The sequence below is a fragment of the Trachypithecus francoisi genome, unplaced genomic scaffold, assembly GCF_009764315.1.
Source record: "Trachypithecus francoisi isolate TF-2019V2 unplaced genomic scaffold, Tfra_2.0 Lachesis_group14, whole genome shotgun sequence".
In the NCBI taxonomy this organism is placed as follows: Eukaryota; Metazoa; Chordata; class Mammalia; order Primates; family Cercopithecidae; genus Trachypithecus; species Trachypithecus francoisi.
In genome coordinates, this window is record NW_022681459.1 from 22,013,657 (window position 1) to 22,033,500 (window position 19,844).

Consider the following 19,844-nt stretch of genomic DNA (forward strand, 5'->3'; position numbering starts at 1 on the left):
TGTATTTGTTTCCTGGGGTTGCTGTAATAAATTATCACAAACTGGGTGGCTTAAAACAATAGAAATGAAGACTTTCACAATTCTGGGAGTCAGAAGTCCAAAATCAAGGTGGCAGCAGGGCCATACTCCCCCTGAGGGGCTCTAGGGAGGATCCTTCCTTGCCTCTTTCTAGCTTCGGATGGTGGCATTTCTCGGCATTTCCTGACTTGCAGCTGCAGCACTCCAGCCTCTGCCTCCGTCTTCACATGACTGTCTTCCTACTGTGTGTCCCCTCCCTCTTCTGTTAAGGACATCAGTCACTGGACTTATGGTCCACCCAAGTCCAGTATGACTTTATCTTGATTACATCTGTAAAGACCCTAAGCCATGTTTTGAGGTTCTAGGTGGACATACATTTTTTACAGAACACTATTTAACTCAGTACAAATAGCAAATGTAGGAAGAGCTCCCATCATGGCTCTACCAGTGACAACTCTCTACAGGCACCCGTGTGTTTTACCCTCTGGAACAGTCTTGCTCCAATAGCGGCTCTCTTACCACGACCCTAGCCACGACTACCCAAATGGCAACAAAGAACGGTTGCATTCATAATATTGGCATTTTTAAGTTGTGTAGAACTTACTTTTTAAACACTTTCCCATATACTATTTCATTTGGTTCTCACACCAATCTCATGAAATAAACAAGATGGATTTTATTGTCTTTGATGAGTAGGTAGCAAAGCTAAGGCTCAGAGCGGTTAAGTAATTTTCCCAAAGTCACACAGCTTCGATATACAGTAGAACTCATATCCCTGAGCTTTCTACTCACTGTTCTTCCAGTTATTGTCCCCGAGGTCATAAATCTCCACCTGCAAACCCAGTAGCACCAGTATAAGGAATCTGGACTGGAGATACTTTATCCACGCCTACCACTGCCCCAAAAAGTAAAAGCTGTCTCCGTGGTTCTAATGTACCAATGGTGCTCAACCTGGGTTATAGTTCAAAAGCATTTTCTTACTGAGCTGCATTTGGGCCTCTGGCAGTTGATCTCTCATGACACCCCATCTGGGAAACCACAGACTAACCTATATAATCAGGATGAGCATTTTCATTACTCAAAGTGAGTATTTGTGAAATCATTGGTCATTATCTGAATTCTTATTATTTCATGTCCATCTTTTTGTTTTTGTTTTTGTTTTTTTTTTTGGAGATGGAGCCTCTCACTGTTGTCTGGGCTGGAGTGCAGTGGCGTGATCTCGGCTCACTGCAGCCTCTGCCTCCCGGGTTCAAGCGATTCTCCTGCCTCAGCCTCCTGAGTAGCTGGGATTACATGTGCATGCCACCATACCCGGCAAATTTTTTGTATTTTTAGTAGAGATGGGATTTCACTATGTTGGCCAGGCTGGTCTCGAACTCCTGACCTTGTGATCCACCCACCTTGGCCTCCCAATCATGCCCTTCATTTTAAGTGCAGTCATGAGACGTTTCCACCAAGCACACACTAGTAGGTGGGGTGTTTTGGCCAGTCATGTGGTTCACCAAGGAGGAGACATTCTGGCAGTCTCCCTCACAACGGGCTCTTGTTTACAGCTTTGGGTACAAGGACATTGGCTTATTATCTTTCAGACACAGTGATGACTTCTTCACAGGTGTAGGTGACATTTTTCCACAGCACGAAAACTGCCTTACACGTCTTTTGTATTCTTCCAGTGAGACCCAGCAGAGCCTTGACACTGGGCTGCAGTCAGCAACGGGCACACCTGACAGGACCCGCATGCTCTGCCCTCCGCGTGGCTCTGCCCTCTCCGTGGCCCCACCCCTTGGCTGCCTGGACACAGTCCTTTTTGGCCAGCGTCTGCAGAAGTGGGATCTGTGCCTCGGGGCACACATGTTATGAGCCAAATTCCCTCATTGAAATGACCTATAGGCCTGGTATTTTAAGTACATGGGTGTGGAGCACAAAAGACTCTCAAGTGTTTCTTCCAGCCTAGCAAGCTGCAGCCGGAATAGTGAGAAGTCACAGGAGAGCAAGGGAGGGCAGGTTGGCTAAATAGCAACAGCCCCAAAATGGGCTTTTTGGAACCAAGTGCAGGGGTGGAAGGATGGGGCTGCTGCCGAGAGGGCCAGTGTTCCCGTTGGTAGCCTGGAGGATCCAAGGCTCCCAGAAGTACCCAGTGGCCTTGGTCTGGTGAGGCCACCAGCAGAGGCTTTCATCAGTGCACAGACGGCCCCAGCACTGACCCCGTGTGTGCTGCTGGAAGTTGGCAGCTCTTGGTTCCAGAGGGGGCCGCCACGGGGTCACAGGTGGCCTGCATGGGAGGAAGCCAAGGAAAGGGGTAAACACCACGTCCTTCTTCTTCCTGCTCACTGAACCCTGACCGCCACAGCAGCATCAGTTCCAGCCAGGGCTTGGGTTCCACGAGGACCATTCTTTAGAAAGAAGCAGAGACATTCATACTGAATAAGAAGGTGAGAACAAACAACAGGGAGATGAGGTTTGTCTTGATGTAGGCTTGGAAGCCATGAGAGAGAAGAATTCCATATAAAATCCCATGAAGGTAGAAACACAGCGGTGATTCATTCAGTGTGGACTCTCAAGGCAACCTACTTAGGTTCAAAACCTCACTCTGCCACTTGCTAGCTGTGTGACCTCAGGCAAATTACTTGACCTCTCTGGGGCCTCAGCTTTGTCATCTGTAAAAGGGGGTTCATAATAGTCATTCCATCTCGTAGCATTGTTCTGCAGGTTAAATGGAAAGCTGAATATAAAAGCAAAGCACAGAGAAAGGTCTCAGTAAATATCAGTGGAACGATCATTAAAGGCATGATAAAGGTGATTCTGTGAAGACCAGACTGTGGCAGATCCCATAAGAAGGAGCTGGGGCTGAAGTAGGCATTGATGTCTGACATGAGGAGGGGTTGTGCATGCGTGCGTGCGTGCGTGTGTGTGTGTGTGTTCAGCAGGTGATGGAGCTGCTACCAGGCCTAAGTGCAACTTGAACTTCAAGTTCAAGTTCACTCCTGTCCCGCCAGCTGGTGACCTTTGTAAGGCGCAACTGTGAGTGGCTGATACACTATGTAAACAAGCCAGGCCAGTGCTCCTCACTGCAACATGTGTTGTCTCACTCGACGCCAGTGTGTCCATCCAAATGCCAAGGCAAAACACTAACTGCTTTATTTAGTTGGGAAGAAGGTCAAGGGGTGAGTCTTCCTGGACACGCGCTGCCACGACACACTCCCCAAGGCCAGGGAGGCCCCAGGTCGAGGCTTGATTAGTCTTGATGTTGGCGGCCCTGGGGCTGGTGAACTCTGACAGCCAATTGTGGTCAAATAAAGCCAGGCTGGAACCTGCAGTTCCGCATGGCCCAGCGCACTCTCCACTTCCTCACCGCATCTGGGAAGTGGCTAAACCTCAGGATTGCTTCAAATGTGCACACTGCTCCCCAAAGAGCTGAGGGTGGTGAGGAGGTTACAAAGCAAAAAGCCATGCAGCTCCGGGTCATTTCTTGCCCAGGTGTGAAGAACATATTTAAAAGTGCAGCCAGGTCCCGTCATTGCACAATCCGCCTATAACACCCCGCGTCTGATGGGTGAGCCCTGACTCCTGTTGTGACTCGGCCTCCTCAGGTCCAGTTTGTAGGTGTCTCCAGTCTACCTGCGTTGGCTCTGCAGGAAGACTCTGTTCCTGTCACTCTCCTTAGTGTAGGTCTGTATGCATGAGTCATCTTCTTCTTTTGGGGACAGTTTCAGGGGATGTGAAACTCGCCCTTTGTCACGCAAAGGAAGGCTGCAGACACAAAGGAGCCGTCTGCCCTGGGGGCTCAGAGTCCTTAGGAAACACAATCTCAACATTTTTCACTCTTGTGTATGTCTGCAGGAAAGCCAGTTGTGCCCAAATTCTTGAACCGCCCAAAGAGTGAGAAAGGAAAAATTAAAGGAAAACACCGCAGCTTTTAAAAACCAAGAGAGTCAGTGAAGGCTCAAGTTCTGCTCTTTGCAAATTCAGGAAATCCCACAAGATCCTGAAAGGTTGCAGGGAGATTTCTCCGTTTACAATAGACGGCTTTGGGTCTAATTTTAATTGCGGATAACTAAGTATAAAAATTAACACACCCTCAGATTCCAGGAGTAGTCTGCATTTAGAGTATTTTTTACGAAGTATTTTTAATGTGGATTTCTCACTTTTCCACTGGAACAACCTAACAGCCAAAATTCATGCTTATGCTCCTCTTCCATTTCCTTACCCAAACATTTGCCACTATTTTTGACAGGGGAGCTGTATAATTAATTTATTTGGAGATTTCTGGACGGGATACAAATTCTTCAACTTGCACATAATTTCTTGATTCTCCATACTGAATTGAATTAAGATGTCAGCGTACTGTATACACTTCTGTGCGAAGTACCTGTATTTCCAGATCGCTTGATCCAGTTGCACTCACATCACACATGCAAAATGCAGACTTGAGGCCTAAGCTACTGGCACCAGGACTACTCTGAAAAGTCAGATTGAAAATCAGGTTCTTAGAATACAGAACTCAGTTTTCCATGGAAATAGCATTTGTTTGGAATTACGGGTTGTTTGAAAAATAGCTGTTTCACTTGGAGAAAACTGAAGACATGCAAAGCATTTTCTCTGGAGATGTTCCATGAAAATGAGTTGTCTGAGGACAGGGACAGCATTTTATTCATCTTTGTATCTTCTATTCTGAGGCAATAAAGAAAAGTTCGATAAATGAGGCCAGGCATGGTGGCACAAGCCTGTAATCCCAGCACTTTGGGAGGCCGAGACGGGAGGATCACTAGAGCTCAGGAGTTCAAGACCAGTCTAGGCAGCATGGTGAAACCCTATCTCTACCAAAAACATAAAAAATAAAATAAAATAAAAATAAAACATAAAATAAAATAAATTACCTGGGCATGGTGGCACACATTTGTAGCCCCAGCTACTTGGGAGACTGAGGCACGAGAATCACTTGAACCCGGGAGATGGAGATTGCAGTGAGCCGAGATCACGCCACTGCACTCCAGCCTGGGTGACAGAGTAAGACCCTGTCTCTAAAAATCAATGAATCACTCTGTAAACTTTCAGTTTGACAGCCAGTCCTTTACAACATCGAATTTCACTTGGAAGGCACAGCTTGCTTTTTCCTAAGGCACAGGTGTGCTGGGCTCAACCGCAGGCAGGGGAAGAGCTCAGGTTTGCAAAAGGAGTGGAGGGGCGGACCTCCTTATCTGGTGGAATATCACCTATCCCACAAACAACATGATGTTCTCATGCAATTTTGCATTTCCTTTCCCGGGATTTCGTTTTCCCTTTCTAATCTTCCTTTTCCTTTTGGTATCACAGTTCCCTAGGATCTCAGCTGGGGAACCAAGTTTTAACCAAAACACCCCAAGTCCCTGAATTCGCAGCCCCCTGGAGACCAAGGCCACGCCTGCTGCCCTGTGCTTCCCCCAAGGAGAGCCACCGGATTCACCAGAATACACTCATCCATCAGGCTGTGTCTTTGCGCTGGGGTCACACAGGGCGAGTGACCAAAGTGACCTCCTAGGCCTGGCCTCCTCCTGACTCCGATAGTGCCCCTAGCCGGGTGCCTCAAACACACAGCCCAAGGCCACATGGAGCTGCAGCAGGGAGGCCTGAGGCATGGACATTCTTCAGGGAAGGAAGCCTTAGGGAGGCGTCAGCTCCTGCTCACCAGCCTTGCAGCACCTGCTGCTGCAGGTAGGAAGAAAAGCAGGTGAGTGTGGAGGTAGGGAAGGAAGAGAGGGAAGGTTGAGGCAAGCTTGAGGTGGGAGCTGACTTCTAGGTACAGTGCCATCTACCAAATGGGGTCCTTGCAAGCTGGATATACACATGCCTGGGGCTGCTTGAAGGGAGAAAGGAGAGCTTTCAGTCTCTGGATGGGTCTCCAAGCTCTCCACGCACTCTCCAAATGTCCTTTCCATTCTTTAAACTGCAAACCAAGTATCTTTCCACAATTTGTATCTGGAGTTAGTTATAAGTGGTTCTCCATTTCATTAGGATCAGACCAAATTCCCAATGTGGATGTTAAGGCAATCCCCGCCCTATCCCTCTGTAAGGCTCCCCACTGCCATCCCCCAACCCCCGCCCCTGGAGCATCTCTCAGCTCCCAACAGGCCAGGTGCTCCTTCCTCACTCTGCTTTCTCTGCTGGGTCATGATTCTTCATGCCTCCACCGGTAGAGTCTCCTTGTCACTTGCACGTCTCAAATGAATGACAAGTGGTCCAGGGAGACCCTCTGAACCTTCACCACGTTCTGCACCACTGAGCCTTGGCTCCCGCCACACCCATCTATCATGTGTTATCTACTCAGAAGAGGGATGGCCTGCTTAATTGCCATGTCTCTTACTAGTCCCCAAGGCTGTGGGTTCTCTTTGGTTGACCTTCGTATTTCTCATGCTAGCCCAGTGTCTGGCACACAGTAGGTGCACAGTGTATATCTGATAAATGAATGAAAGAAATGCCCTCAGCAAATGACCTTAGGGGTGGGGCAGAGGAAGAGTTCTAATAAAACAGGAATAGGTACTATATTTCCATCCCAGGGTCAACGCCCAATAAAGGTTTGTAATTTTATTATTATTACATAGGCATTTACTTGTGAATATTTATGGAATGCCTGCTGTTATCTCATGCACTCTCATTTTAGTAGGCCCTTAGTAGGACAAAGGAATACAAATTCCTTGCCATCGAGGAGTGGGCCCTGAAAAACAGCATCATTTCCCACTTTTCTGATTCAGCAAGACCCATGTTGCCTCTGGCTTGCTCTCTCCCCTCCTGCCTCAGGGATTCCCGCTGTAGAAGGAAAAACAGCATCAGGAGGGGCCATAGCTCTTCTTCCTAAGTATTGTTACATACACACCATCTCGCTTTTATCATCCTAACATAGATGATATGAGTCACAGATGAAAGGCATTGTTAAACCTATTGAACAGATGGGAAGACTGAGGCCGGCACATCTGAGTCCTATAGGTGTGCCTGCTTCTCATATTACATTATGCTACTTTTCTAGGACTCACAGAATCATCGCTAATAGATGTGTGTGTTTTCTATGTCATCATTACGAATCAAAGGAATATTAAATAGGACACAATGGGTTCGGTGTAATCTAGAGTTCAGGGATTTGGCCAGAATGCAAGATAATAGTGTAGTAAGAACCCTTCCAAGTAACAGCCAGATGAAGCGGTGCTGAGTTTGTATGTGGCCAAAAGAGAAAAATATGCGTGGATGTTCACTTGCAATTTATGAAAATGCTGAGACACATCCTTAAGAATGGCTTCCAGCGGAACATCCAGGAAGTCCTCAAGTGCAGTCCAAGGCAAGCTGCTGTGGCACTGCTACAAAACCCCTTCAACTTGGGTGGAGGCAGCAATGATCGCTCAGGAAGAATGCGATGCTGCCGGGTGCCAACCTGTGTAACCCAGCGACAGGACAAAGGGATTATTCTGCTTCATTATTAAAATGCAGTGTTTACTGCTAAAATACGATTAGGAATTAAAAGGGGCACATATGAATCATAAATATTAGCATGCCATTAATGTTTGGACAAAAGAGTTGGAAAGGCTGAGTTGGAAGAACTTCTTTTCCCATGAAAAGCAGTGCTTCAAATTACAGTACATATTTAATTTCATCTCTCCCATTGCTAACTGGAATCTCAGGGCCTGCCGCATATAACCCTTTCACGACCACAGAACTGTATGGCGCCCTGAAATAAGGATAAGGATTGTATTTTCTCCTTGGAAGCTCATCCATTTAGACAAACAAAAAAAGCAGACCTCTGGCTGTTGTTGCTGTTTGCTGTTGTTTGCTATGCACTCACAGAGTCCGCATTGTCCACCCCATGGTGTTGGTGTCACTGCAAAAAGTAACAACTCCTAACCTATGTCTTGTCCCAGGTAATCAGTCCTCATTGTCCCTCTGTCTTCTTTTGACGGACAAGGTCAAAATCAGGCTTAAACAGGTCAAGTAACTTGTTCAAGGACAGATAGCTCCAAGCCAGTGGTTTCCAACCAGGGGTGATCTGCCCTCAGGGGACAAGAGGCAATGGCTGCAGAGATTTCTGGTTGTCACAACCAGGAGGGTGGGTGCAAGTGGCCACTGAGTAGAGGCCGGGGATGCTGTTAAATGTTCAACTATGCACAGCAAAGCCCCTTCACAGCAAAGAATAACTGGCCAACAACACCCAAGTTGAAACACAGTGGGGAAGCCAGTAAAGTACACGTGCTGACCACTAGGCTGCACTGCCTAACATCAAAACAGTCCTGGGCCCAGCGCAGTGGCTCACGCCTATAATCCCAGCACTTTGGGAGGCCAAGTCAGGCGGATCACGAGGTCAAGAGATTGAGACCATTTGGCCAACATGGTGAAACCCCGTCTCTACAAAAAATACAAAAATTAGCCAGGCATGGTGGCGCACGCCTGTAATCCCAGCTACTTGGGAGTCTGAGGCACGAGGATTGCTTGAACCCAGGAGGCGGAGGCTGCAGTGAGCTGAGATCATACCACTGCATTCCAGCCTGGTGACAGGGCAAGACTCCGTCTCAAAAAAAAAAAACAAAAACAAAAAAACAAACAGTCCTGAACAGTCATTCATTCACAGACCACGTGTCAGGCATCATCTAGTCACTGATGATACCGCCTGGAGGTTCCTAGTTAAGGGCTGGATCTCGTGATGTTGGAAAATTCCTGGGAGCCCACTTCCTCGCGGCTCCCGAGCACATCTTCACTTCCTTTCCACAGTGCGTGGGTCTCCGTTCCTACACACACCCTCGCACGCCACAGCTGTTTTCAGGCTTTTTCCCCAGTGACCTTCTCTCTAGAGCACACCTACAGCCACTTGTGAGCTTTGTGCAGTCCCCAGCTCAGACACCATCCACGAACTCCCATTTGGATAGTCAATGCTTACTAGTCACAGATTATATGACACACAAGTGATCTCTATGTTGAATCTAGGAGCGTTGCTCTACTATGGAGCGCTTAAAGGAAGCAGATGTATACAGGGAGAAGGAAAATTAGGCATGAGGGTTTCCATGGAGCACAAAAGCAAGGAAATGGACAAACAAACAAAGCAGACACGGCCTGACCTATTCCAGAAACTCAACCTGCAGCAGGCTCTACCTTGATGCACTGGGAACACCTAGGGGAATCTTCCTGTGGACTTTTGTTTTCAAATCATCGTGCCCTGAATCTCAGTATAAAAACAGGTGATGGCAAAACTGATATGCTGGGGCAGGTGGGATAAAGCTCCAGAGGAACCCAGCCATCTGTCTGCGGGTGGCATCTGCAAACCCATCCTGTGGGCGGCAAACCCACAAACCTTGGTCCTGTCTCCCCTCCTGCCATGCGATGCCTTCATTTTTATTTAGAGTATGCAGACTGAGCCGTTTTGGTGTCTGGGAGCTGTCTGTCAGTGACACACACCAAGACCTTGCTTTTATCACCTTTTTTTTTTTTTTTTTTTTTTTTTAGACAGAGTCTTGCAGTGTCGCCCAGGCTGGAGTGCAGTGGCACAATCTCGGTTCACTGCAACCTCTGCCTCCCTGGTTCAAGCAATTTTCCTGCCTCAGCCTTCAGAGCAGCTGGGATTACAGGTGTATGCCACCACTTCCAGCTAATTTTTGTATTTTTAGTAGAGATGGGGTTTCACCATGTTGGCCAAGCTGGTCTCAAACTCCTGACCTCAAATGATCCTCCTGCCTTGGCCTCTTAAAGTGCTGGGATTACAGGCGTGAGCCACCGTGCCCAGTTCTTTATCACTTTTTTAATTTGAGTAGACACTGTCCACTGACATCAATTCCCATTTCTAGATCAGTGGCTCCATGGCCTCTTCACTGAAGTGTTCAGGGAAAAGCAGCGAGCCTCTGGCAGAGGGCTTTCTAGTTTCTGCGGTCCTTGTGGACCTCAAGTGTGTGACATTCATGAGGGGAGGGCTACAGTGGGCAGCCTTCTCAGAGAAGCTGCGCTGCTGTGTGCACCACCCCGCCTGTGGCCACTCCTCCAGCCACCATGCATCCCTGACCCAGGATAGTAGGCAGGGTCAGTGGAGCCACGGGGATGGTGCAATTCTACGCATAGAGAACACTGCTTGTTTTCCTTTTAAAAAAAACTTAATATTCAGTGATGTTCTCTATTTTTTATTCTGTGCAATGTTTTAAAAATAAGGTTTTCATAAATTTTAAAGTAAGTTTTTCATACATTTTGATAAGTTTGCAGGGAGGCAGAATGTCAGAATAAAAGGGGCAAGGGAAACATTTTCTAACCTATGCGTGATCAGGGCTAGATCACACATGACTAGAGCTAGATGAGTTTCTCAATCTCAGCACGACTGGCATTTGGGTCTTTGTTGGGCAGGCTGTCAAGTGCGTGGTAGGACGTTTAGTAGATCCCTGGCCTCTACTTACTAGATGCCACTGGCACTCCCTAACCCAATACATGATCACCAAAAATGTCTGCAGATATCGCCGAATGTCTTCTGGGAGTCAAAGCCACCCCCGTTGGGAACCATTGAACAAGATTACGATCAAAATTGGTAGGCAGGGAGACAAGATACTGATAATAAACTTCCCAGTGGTTTCAGATAGAATAATGAAGGCAGGACATTTGTCATAGGTACTAGAGACACACCATTTAAAGAGGCAGACAAAGCCTCATTATGATGTGAGTTTAGACTAGCTCCTCTATAATTATAGATGGATACAAAGATAGATGATTGATACTGACTATCCTCTATACAATAGTTTTAAACAGAATGAAGGAAAAAAAGTCTGTAAAGACCCCAACCCAATGCCTTGAGCAAACTGGAATGTTTCTACCTCCAGAGATCTGATAAGCACAAGATGACTAATTATGCTCAAACTGCCCATATTCCTGTGAGTTACCTTGGTTTGCATAAGGTGACTCAATTAGGGCCACATACCACCCCAGAGTGCTGGCCAGCCCTCCTATTAACTGGACAGGCATGTCCTTGGGTTAGGTGATGGGGGAGGTGGGGTGGTTCTGCAGTTGGCCCTGCCCATACATTCTTAATGATGGTCTTAAATCTCAAGGTAAAAGCCCAAATTAATCTAAGTTGAAAAATAAACAGGAAATGTACTTACATCTTCTTTGAGAAAAACACAGTTTAAATGGCTCCTAAATGAATGCTTCCTCACTAAGGAAATCAGAGGCCACGCATTTTCAGTCTAGCAGCAGAATGGCCGTGAGCCTCTCAAAGGAAGTTGCTGGGATTCCTCTATGGCCCTCAATTGCCTGACACCTTGGTTGGAGAAAGTTGGGTGACGTCAAATGGAGTTCCAGAATGGGATATGCTGCCCAATATAGGCCAACAGGGGCTGGGCGATGTGCTGGAATCCCAAATCAGTGCAAGGCAAACTGAATGTCATGAATTGCTTTGTCTTCAACACAGACCAAAATACATCTCTGTTGAATGTGGGACTCACAGCAGAACCAATGATGGAGTATATATGCTGCCTGAAGTCCAGGAATGCATGTATACTCCATCAACGTTTGTTGTTTATAAATACAAACGTTGAAGCGCTGCAATCTGTCTCCATGCCCCGCCAGGGAGCCGACAAAACGAGCACCTGTGAAAGTATTCATAGGCAGCTCATTAAATCCACACTGTTCACTTATCAATTTCCATTAATTGCTTTATTTGGGCTTTAGATGAGAAGTTGTTACTAGCATGAATGTAGTCCTCAAAAAAAAAGGATGAGTTTGCGTCCTTTGTAGGGACATGGATGCAGCTGGAAACCATCATTCTTAGCAAACTATCACAAGAAGAGAAAACCAAACACCGCATGTTCTCACTCATAGGTGGGAACTGAACAATGACATCACTTGGACTTGGGAAGGGGAACATCACACATCGGGGCCTATCATGGGGAGGGGGGAGGGGGGAGGGATTGCATTGGGAGTTATACTGATATAAATGACGAATTGATGGGTGCTGACGAGTTGATGGGTGCAGCACACCAACATGGCACAAGTATACATATGTAACAAACCTGTACGTTATGCACATGTACCCTAGAACTTAAAGTATAATAAAAAAATAAAAAAAAAAAGATAATTTGGCCCAGTAGTCTCTCAATGAAAGTATGGACATTCTCTCTCTCTCTCCCTCCCTTGCCCACACACACACACACACACACACACACACACACGCACTCCACTGGCTAAGAATCAATGAAGCCTTCAAAACCACATACTCTCTCCATATTGACAGTATATGAATTCACAAATCAGTAGGAATAATATCATATCTCCTTACTGATCTGAACTTGTTTCATAATCATCTACAGAAAGAAAATAGCCATAAGACAGTACACCGGCCGGGTACGGTGGCTCACGACTGTAATCCCAGCACTTTGGGGGGCCAAGGCAGTTGGACCACCTGAGGTCAGGAGTTCAAGACCAGCCTGGCCAATATGGTGAAACCCCATCTCTACTAAAAATACAAAATTAGCCAGGCATGGTGGCGGGCACCTGTAATCCCAGCTACCAGGGAGGCCGAGGTAGGATAATCGCTTGAACCTGGGAGGTGGAGGTTGCAGTGAGCCGACATCATGCCACTGCACTCCAGCCTGGGCAACAAGAGTGAAACTCTTGTCTCCAAAAAAAAAAAAAAAAGACAGTACACCATCTCTCCTTGTCAACAAGTAATTTTTCCTTAAAAATAAAAATAAAAAAAAACCCAGAAACACAGAATATGTTCTTCTTTAGCCAGCCTTCTCCACCCTCTCTTGCCCCTTGCCAACCAGCACAAAAAAGAAAATACAAAACTGATTTATTAGAACCAGAGCAGGGTTACAGCCGTTGGCTGGATCACTGTTTATGTCTATAATGCTTGTTGCTGAAACAGGAAGCTCTAAAAATCACTCAACCATTATTTTTCTTGCAGGCACTTTCTGATTGATAGTCTTCTGTCCTGACCAAAAAGAAATGTCTCCACCAAACACAAGCTGGCTGGCAAGGAAGGGGTTGAGGGTGGGTGGAGAGAAGTACAGCTTCTGCCCATCAAACTATAAAATATTGTTCATACAAATAACCTCAATTTAAAAAAGCTGTGTGACACCATCAGCAATGCCTGACACTTCATAAAATCAGCAAGAGAACTATGAAGGGATCAACTGTGAAACTGCTTGTTGCAAGCACAAGCAGTTTTCAAGAAAGCTTTTCCTGCTGGTCCTTGCCATGACTGGGCCACCCCAGGCTTTAAGCAGGGCAGGGAGCAACTTGCTTTAGGAAAGCGTTGCTACCTTTTTATTGGCAAATGGGAAACAGAATGAGAAACTTGGTCTCTAGAGATGAATTCTACATCAGACCATGGATGCAAGCTTTTGACCTGCCCATTGAAAAGCAGTATTTGTTAGGGCTGGTTGAGGTTTGGTATATCAGAGACTGGGTCGTTATTCATCTATATTTGCTCGCAGTGAGATCTGAATACAGATTTCAGTATATATATTATTTTAAAGTGTAGATCAGTATGTAACAGAAAAAAGTGGGAAAATGGGAAAGTTAATTTTAATGTAACACGTCTTTTCCTTATATTCTTTCCAGGAGATCTGACTGCCAGTTTATACCATGAACATTATCCGTGAGACAACTCTGGGGTGGTCAGATGAATTTTTCCTTCTTCTATTATATGAATCTGTAATAGAATAGAGAAGGACTTGGATCCTTCAATAATACTGAGAGTCATTCAGATCATCTCTTGGTTAACAACCGCTACATAAAGCCAAGCCATGTCTCTTTGTTTAGAATATCGGTACCGTTTATCCTTTCCTAATGTACCTTCTCTTCCTCTTGACCACAGTCTTCCACTCACCTGAAAGGCAACCTCCCACACGTTACCCCAAATAATGTAAAATAATTTAAGAATGAAAATGCCTTAAGCAACTAACATTACACAAATATGCAATAACCCGGATTGTGACAGGATAAATATTATGTCTGGGAAGATATTCACAGAAAGAACATACTGAAGGAATTTCAATGTGTTGGGAAAGGATATTATTTTGTAAGTGGGCAAGATTAAAGCTTCCAGGGAGGTCAATGTAAACACAAATTCCGCCAAGAAACTCAGCGCCAACCTGACAGGCCACAGAACACTTGGCCTCACAGGGCTGGGTGTGGACACAGTACGAGCAAAGCGACTGTCCTTTCAATGACAGAATAGGCCCCTCCCCTTTACCCGTGATGGTATGTATGCGTACCTGATGGTCATCCAAAGGCCTGGCTAGTGGTTTCTAGGGGATCTACTTTCTTAATTATACAAACCAGACCCCAGCGATAACAAAAACACAGGTGTTACCAAAACAGCATAGGTTCAAGAAAATGTCTAGCTCATTTGTACGTGTATTTATTCATTTTCAGGTGTCTACTGTGTGCGGCATAGGGCTAAGCTGGCCCTCCATGATCAATGCAAAGTTCGAAATTCACAAATCTTTGGTCTGGGGTCCACGGATACCCAGAAGGTCCATATACGAGTTCTGGCAGCCTAGAAACTGAAATAATATAAGAAATTCTGTGTGTAAGTGAACACATCCTTTTTTTTTTTTGTCCTTGGAAAAAGCCTTCCAAAGGATTTTCAAAAGTATCTATGATGCTCCCAAAAGATTAAAAATCATACTCTAAGAAAAAACTAGAAAGCAATGTGCAGCAGACTCTCTTTCCTCCTGCATAAACAATGCAGCTGAAAATGCAGTCGGGGAGATTTCTTGTTTGGTTCTGAAATAAAATTACTAAAGCTGTATTTCCTGATTGATCAGTTATTCTCTGACTGATTAAATACTCCAACAGGGATGAAGCAGTCACAGGTTTCATTGCTAAAATTTCTTTTTCTTTTTTGAGATGGAGTTTTGTTCTTGTCACCCAGGCTGGAGTGCAGTGGCGCGACCTCGGCTCACTACAACCTCCACCTCCTGGGTTCAAGTGATTCTCTTGCCTCAGCCTCCCGAGTAGCTGGGATTACAGGCGCCCGCCACCACACCTGGCTAATTTTTTGTATTTTTAGTAGAGATGGGGGTGTTGCCATGTTGGCCAGGCTGGTCTTGAACTCCTGACCTCAGGTGATCCACCCACCTCAGCCTCCCAAAGTGCTGAGATTACAGGTGTGAGCCACCGTGCCCGGATACCAATTGCTAAAATTTCTTAAATTTCTCTCGGCTGAAGCCATGATACACCTTGGCATTCTAAAGGTGGCAGGTGATGTAGCACTTGCCTCAACTGCAGAGGTAAACTGATGTAAGCTGCTCAGCGAATTCGTTTCACCCAAGAGAATTCCTTTTGCCCCTGAACTTCAATTTTTTTGGGGTGTCATGGAGTCCCAGTCCATTTGGCTAAAATGAGAATTGTTCTGAACAACAACCTCTGTGCTCACATGACCTCTGGAGTTTAGCCCGGTCCCCAGAGCTCCCTAACCCTCATCTACTGGGAGTTCCTATCTCTTCCTCCTTTGTAAAGGAGCGGTCGATTTACATGAGATACTGAATCAAAGGGAGAAACATTCCAAGGGTGAGATACACTCTGAACCAAGATTTAAACTGCCAGGGAGAAAAAGGAGGGAATGGAAGAAAAGAGAGAAGGTTCAGGCTTCTACGGGGCCAGTGTAGCCAGCAAGGCCGTCAAAGCCGGACAGGCAGGTTTTCCCAGTTACGGACTGAACCCGAGGTTAGGAGCTGTGATCCTGGACGGCAGCCAGCGCCCAGATAGATCCGTTTTGTAGAACAGAGAAAAACCCTTCCATGTTCAACCTCTGGCAGTTTCTACGAGGTTTACAATCCCCATGGACTGGCAGCTGGTCACAGAAAAAGAACTTCTTTTTCTACCTTTCATTTTGCACCACGTATTAGGCCCCTTGGAGAATCCATCAGACTGGTGGCTTTTGACAGAATTCAAAATTGGCACTGAAAGTGTGGATGAGCCAAGAGCCAGGGCCTTCTGAGCCATGGCGTGGTGTGTCCATGCCAAGGGGATATTTTCAAGCACATTTTCAAAAACAGAAAATGAAACAGTTGTCTTAAGATCACTTAATAAAACATAATGAAACTTTTAAAGGATAAGATTCAGTGAGGAAGATTAAGACTAATTGTTAAAATTAGTCAGAATCATCTGCTGTCTTCCTAATGGGAAGCAAATTGCAAAAAAAAAAAAAAAAAAAAAAAAAAGAAGAAGAAGAAGAAAAAAGTAAGAAAAAAATCTGGCAGGCTTTGGTGTTGACACTTAGACTTGAAAGAGAAAAATCAAATTATATTTTATGACTATGGAAAGAAATTATGAGACAGAGTCAAATCAGGCCTTCAGACAGCTCATTTAGTTTTGTGTAGTACTGACCAAAAAAAAAAAAAATACATATATATATATATCTCAAGACCAACAATATTCATATCCATAGTAATTATAATTAGGTCAAATGTTCCATTAGGATTCCTATATTTTTTATTGCTTATTATCACTGGTGGGAAGGAGAGTCTGTTCAAAATATTGCCCGTTTATAGCATTTCAATTAATTTTCTCATTCCAGAGTATGGGAAGACAGCCCAGCCTTGGTTGCAGCTATTTCACTTTTTGGGGTTTATGCAAACTGAAGGGCATACTGGCACAAATCCTGCAGCCAAATGCAAACACTCCACACCTTGGGGAAACAGTGCACTGTTACCCAAGTAAACACAAGCACCTATTAGTCACCCACTCAAAACAGAAATGGCCAATGAGGGATGCAAGATCAGCCATCAACGCCAGAAAAGAAAGCACGCTGCTTTCAAAATCTCATTTTTTTATTATCACTGATTTACTGTGCATTGCCGGAAAGCCACTACTGAACTTCTTGTGGGAAAATGTCACTGGCACGGATCATTAAATAGTTTTTAAAACTTTTCTGATCAAAACCTTACAGGTAGACCCACACAGATGCATAGTATGGTGATAATACTTTCTCTAGAAAAGCAATTCAATGATACTTAGCTATAGATTCCTAACAGCAGAAATCCACAAGAACTGAATTAAGAGAGTTAGCCAGGCCGATGGGCATGGACCAGGCTGTGGGGCCTTTGTTTTTTATTGGCTTCTCACCCGCTCTGCCAGCTACTCATCCGAAGCCTTTAAGATGTTTTCTAGACACACAACTCTGAATCATAATGCAAATTCCATTTACTGAAAGGTGGGGACTTTTAATACGACAAGTGAACCCATTTAATGACTTATGCTTTTATATCTTAGAGCATCACTCATGCTTTCAAAAAGTGGATATAATTTTCTTTGCATTACCCTATTATTAATATAGTACTATGAATATAAATTTTCAATCACATTATATAAATTTTTTATTTTCTCCAGCTATGATTCTATTATGAAAGTGCTCCAGATAGCTAGGATAGCAAAAATAATCACCAAAATAATCAACACACCTTTACCCCTTTCTCCTTTCTGACTAATCAAATTCTCTGAGAACTGAGATTTTCTTGTTTTTAAACTCCTTTTTAAAGAGTAATAATTTCTCTTATTTTAAATGTTGTTTGATTGGTGCTTCCATTTTTTTCAATATAAGAAGTATTACTGTTATTTAGGTATTTACCATAAGTCTTTTTATTATACTTGAAATAACTTCGTAAGCGTAATCGGTACTATATTACAAAAAATGAGTTTAAAAAACTATCTTACCTCCTTCAATTAAACTTTTAGTACTTATTGCTGGTTATAAAATATGATTTGGTTCTTACAATGTAAAGAAAACATAATACTTGAAAATAATTGGAAACCAGAAAAAATTACAATAAGCCAAGATTCCTATTTCTGCTCTAATGCTTTGATAATGGGTTAAAGGCAAGGAAAAATAAAACCACACATGGAGCTGAACTAATGCAACAATTTCTTGGATAATCCAGTCTCTAATATTATTAGTATCTAAAATTTTAACCAGGCCTAACCTCTCCTCCTAAATAAAGCATTCAAAAGAAATACAACAGGAAGATCACACTGCCATCAATGGTACTAACATTATTTCTTCATGTCTTTTTCTAAAAAGGTTAGCTTGCTTGAAACCATGTTTCAACATCATACACTAGAAATCCCTAAAATTATGAGAAGTGGTCATTCGAAACTCTGCCACTTTTCACAGATAGCCCACAGATCATAAGTCAACAGTTTCCATTAAACAGCTTTTGTATTATTATCCAAGAGAGAACTCTCACTGTAATTGTATAATCCTAGTTTCCATTAAGGTAAGTTTTATATTTTTTGCATTTTAATAAAAATCTCAAGAGTTTCTTTGAAATTCACAATTCCTATGTTGCATGTTCCAAATCAGTCTTAAATCAACTCAGTAACATAAAGCAATAATACAGAGATTCTGCTAAAAATATTAAACTTCGAATAAATATTTTTAAGAGCTTGACATAGCAATAAGAACATTAAGACAGACCGAGTTTCTAGGGATTCCATTACAGAAATCACTAGGATTTTGAAATAGGGGTTTGTTGCCATGAAACGTGTTTCAAGCATAGTTTTGACAGATAACGTACCTCTTCCACTTCGACCGACAAACCTGAGGTCATTAAATCTTGCAACTTGGTTCTTCATGGCTGCGGTAGCATTTCTAAGCTCAGCCGAGTAGTTTTCATCATTGCCGGCCATCACAGTGACCAGAGTGCCATCTGGAACATCCCCTAGGGCCACCACCTAAACACCAGTCAAGGGACAAATGCAGACATCAGGAACGTTATATATACACTTTTAGGGCATTTGTGTAGTGATTATTCTAAAATTAATTGTATATTCAATGATTTTTTTTAGGTTGCAGAGGAATAGCAACGATAACTTAAGCAAAACAACAGAAAAGTTATAATGGGAAGACACTTTTTTATTATATTTTAGGTTAGTGCAAAAGTAATTGCGACGTTTGCAATTTTTAATTCCAAAAACTGCAATTACATTGGCACCAACCTAATATATTATGCATAACTATATGTAAATTTTCAAATAATGACACATATACTAAATTTACCTAAAGCCAGATTAGGTCATATAGCACAGTTGGAACAAGACGAACCATAGCAAGATGTCAAGGATTTTGAGAAGCTATGTCGTCTCCTGAATACAATCATCTCTTCTAAATTCCTCCCATTTGAGAAACAGAACATCCTGTGCTCGTAAGTTTATAATCTAACCCATCTTTTACTTGCTCAGACTTCCACTAACAGGCTGAACAAGGCCCAGACTTTACTTTTAGAACACAAAACAGAACAAAAAAAAAACAAAACAAAAAAACTTATTTCTGCTAAAAGTAGATTTCATCTTGCTGACGATTCTTAAGTCCTTAAACTGTCCCTGTATAGTTCATCTTTGATACCTCCTACTTGCTCTTATTATCTTGAGTTTTACTAGCAATGAATTCCAGCACACAGGAAAAAAAATCAGAAATGTACCCTTCATTTACTAATTACAAAATCAACAGACCTCAGAAAGACGGGACATTCACTTCTGTGCACTCCCCTCAATTCAGGGGTAGAATTGAGTTGCATTTTTTATATCTGTGAGTCCCAAGGTGTGTAAACTCATGTCCTCACAGATGCCTGAGGTTTTCTGCTAGCCCAGCTGATCTTGACCAGGAATTTATTTAATGTAACTGAACAAACATGAAGTCTTATCAGGGATATTAGAGAAAACTGGTCAATAAATATTTTTTATACTCAGTTAAGAAAATGAATTTCAAAGTAAAATACTCTAAAGAGTATGACCTAAAGTTACTTCGAACAATAGTATCAATTTCTTGATAGAAGGCTATCATTTAGGCCTTCTAGAAACTATTTTCTTGGTCTAGACATTTATTATTGGCTATA

The 19,844-nt window shown here is 43.7% G+C and overlaps 1 protein-coding gene across 5 annotated transcripts in view; it reads right to left on the bottom strand.

Moving 5' to 3' along the window:
- The window catches only part of RUNX1 (RUNX family transcription factor 1), a 262,810-nt gene that overhangs the window by 74,505 nt on the left and 168,461 nt on the right, over positions 1 to 19,844 (bottom strand). For all 5 annotated transcript variants that reach the window (XM_033232410.1, XM_033232411.1, XM_033232406.1 and 2 more), the window contains one exon: positions 18,528 to 18,684. In XM_033232410.1, the coding sequence (XP_033088301.1) occupies positions 18,528 to 18,684 (157 nt within the window). The remainder of the gene's footprint in view (positions 1 to 18,527; positions 18,685 to 19,844) is intronic.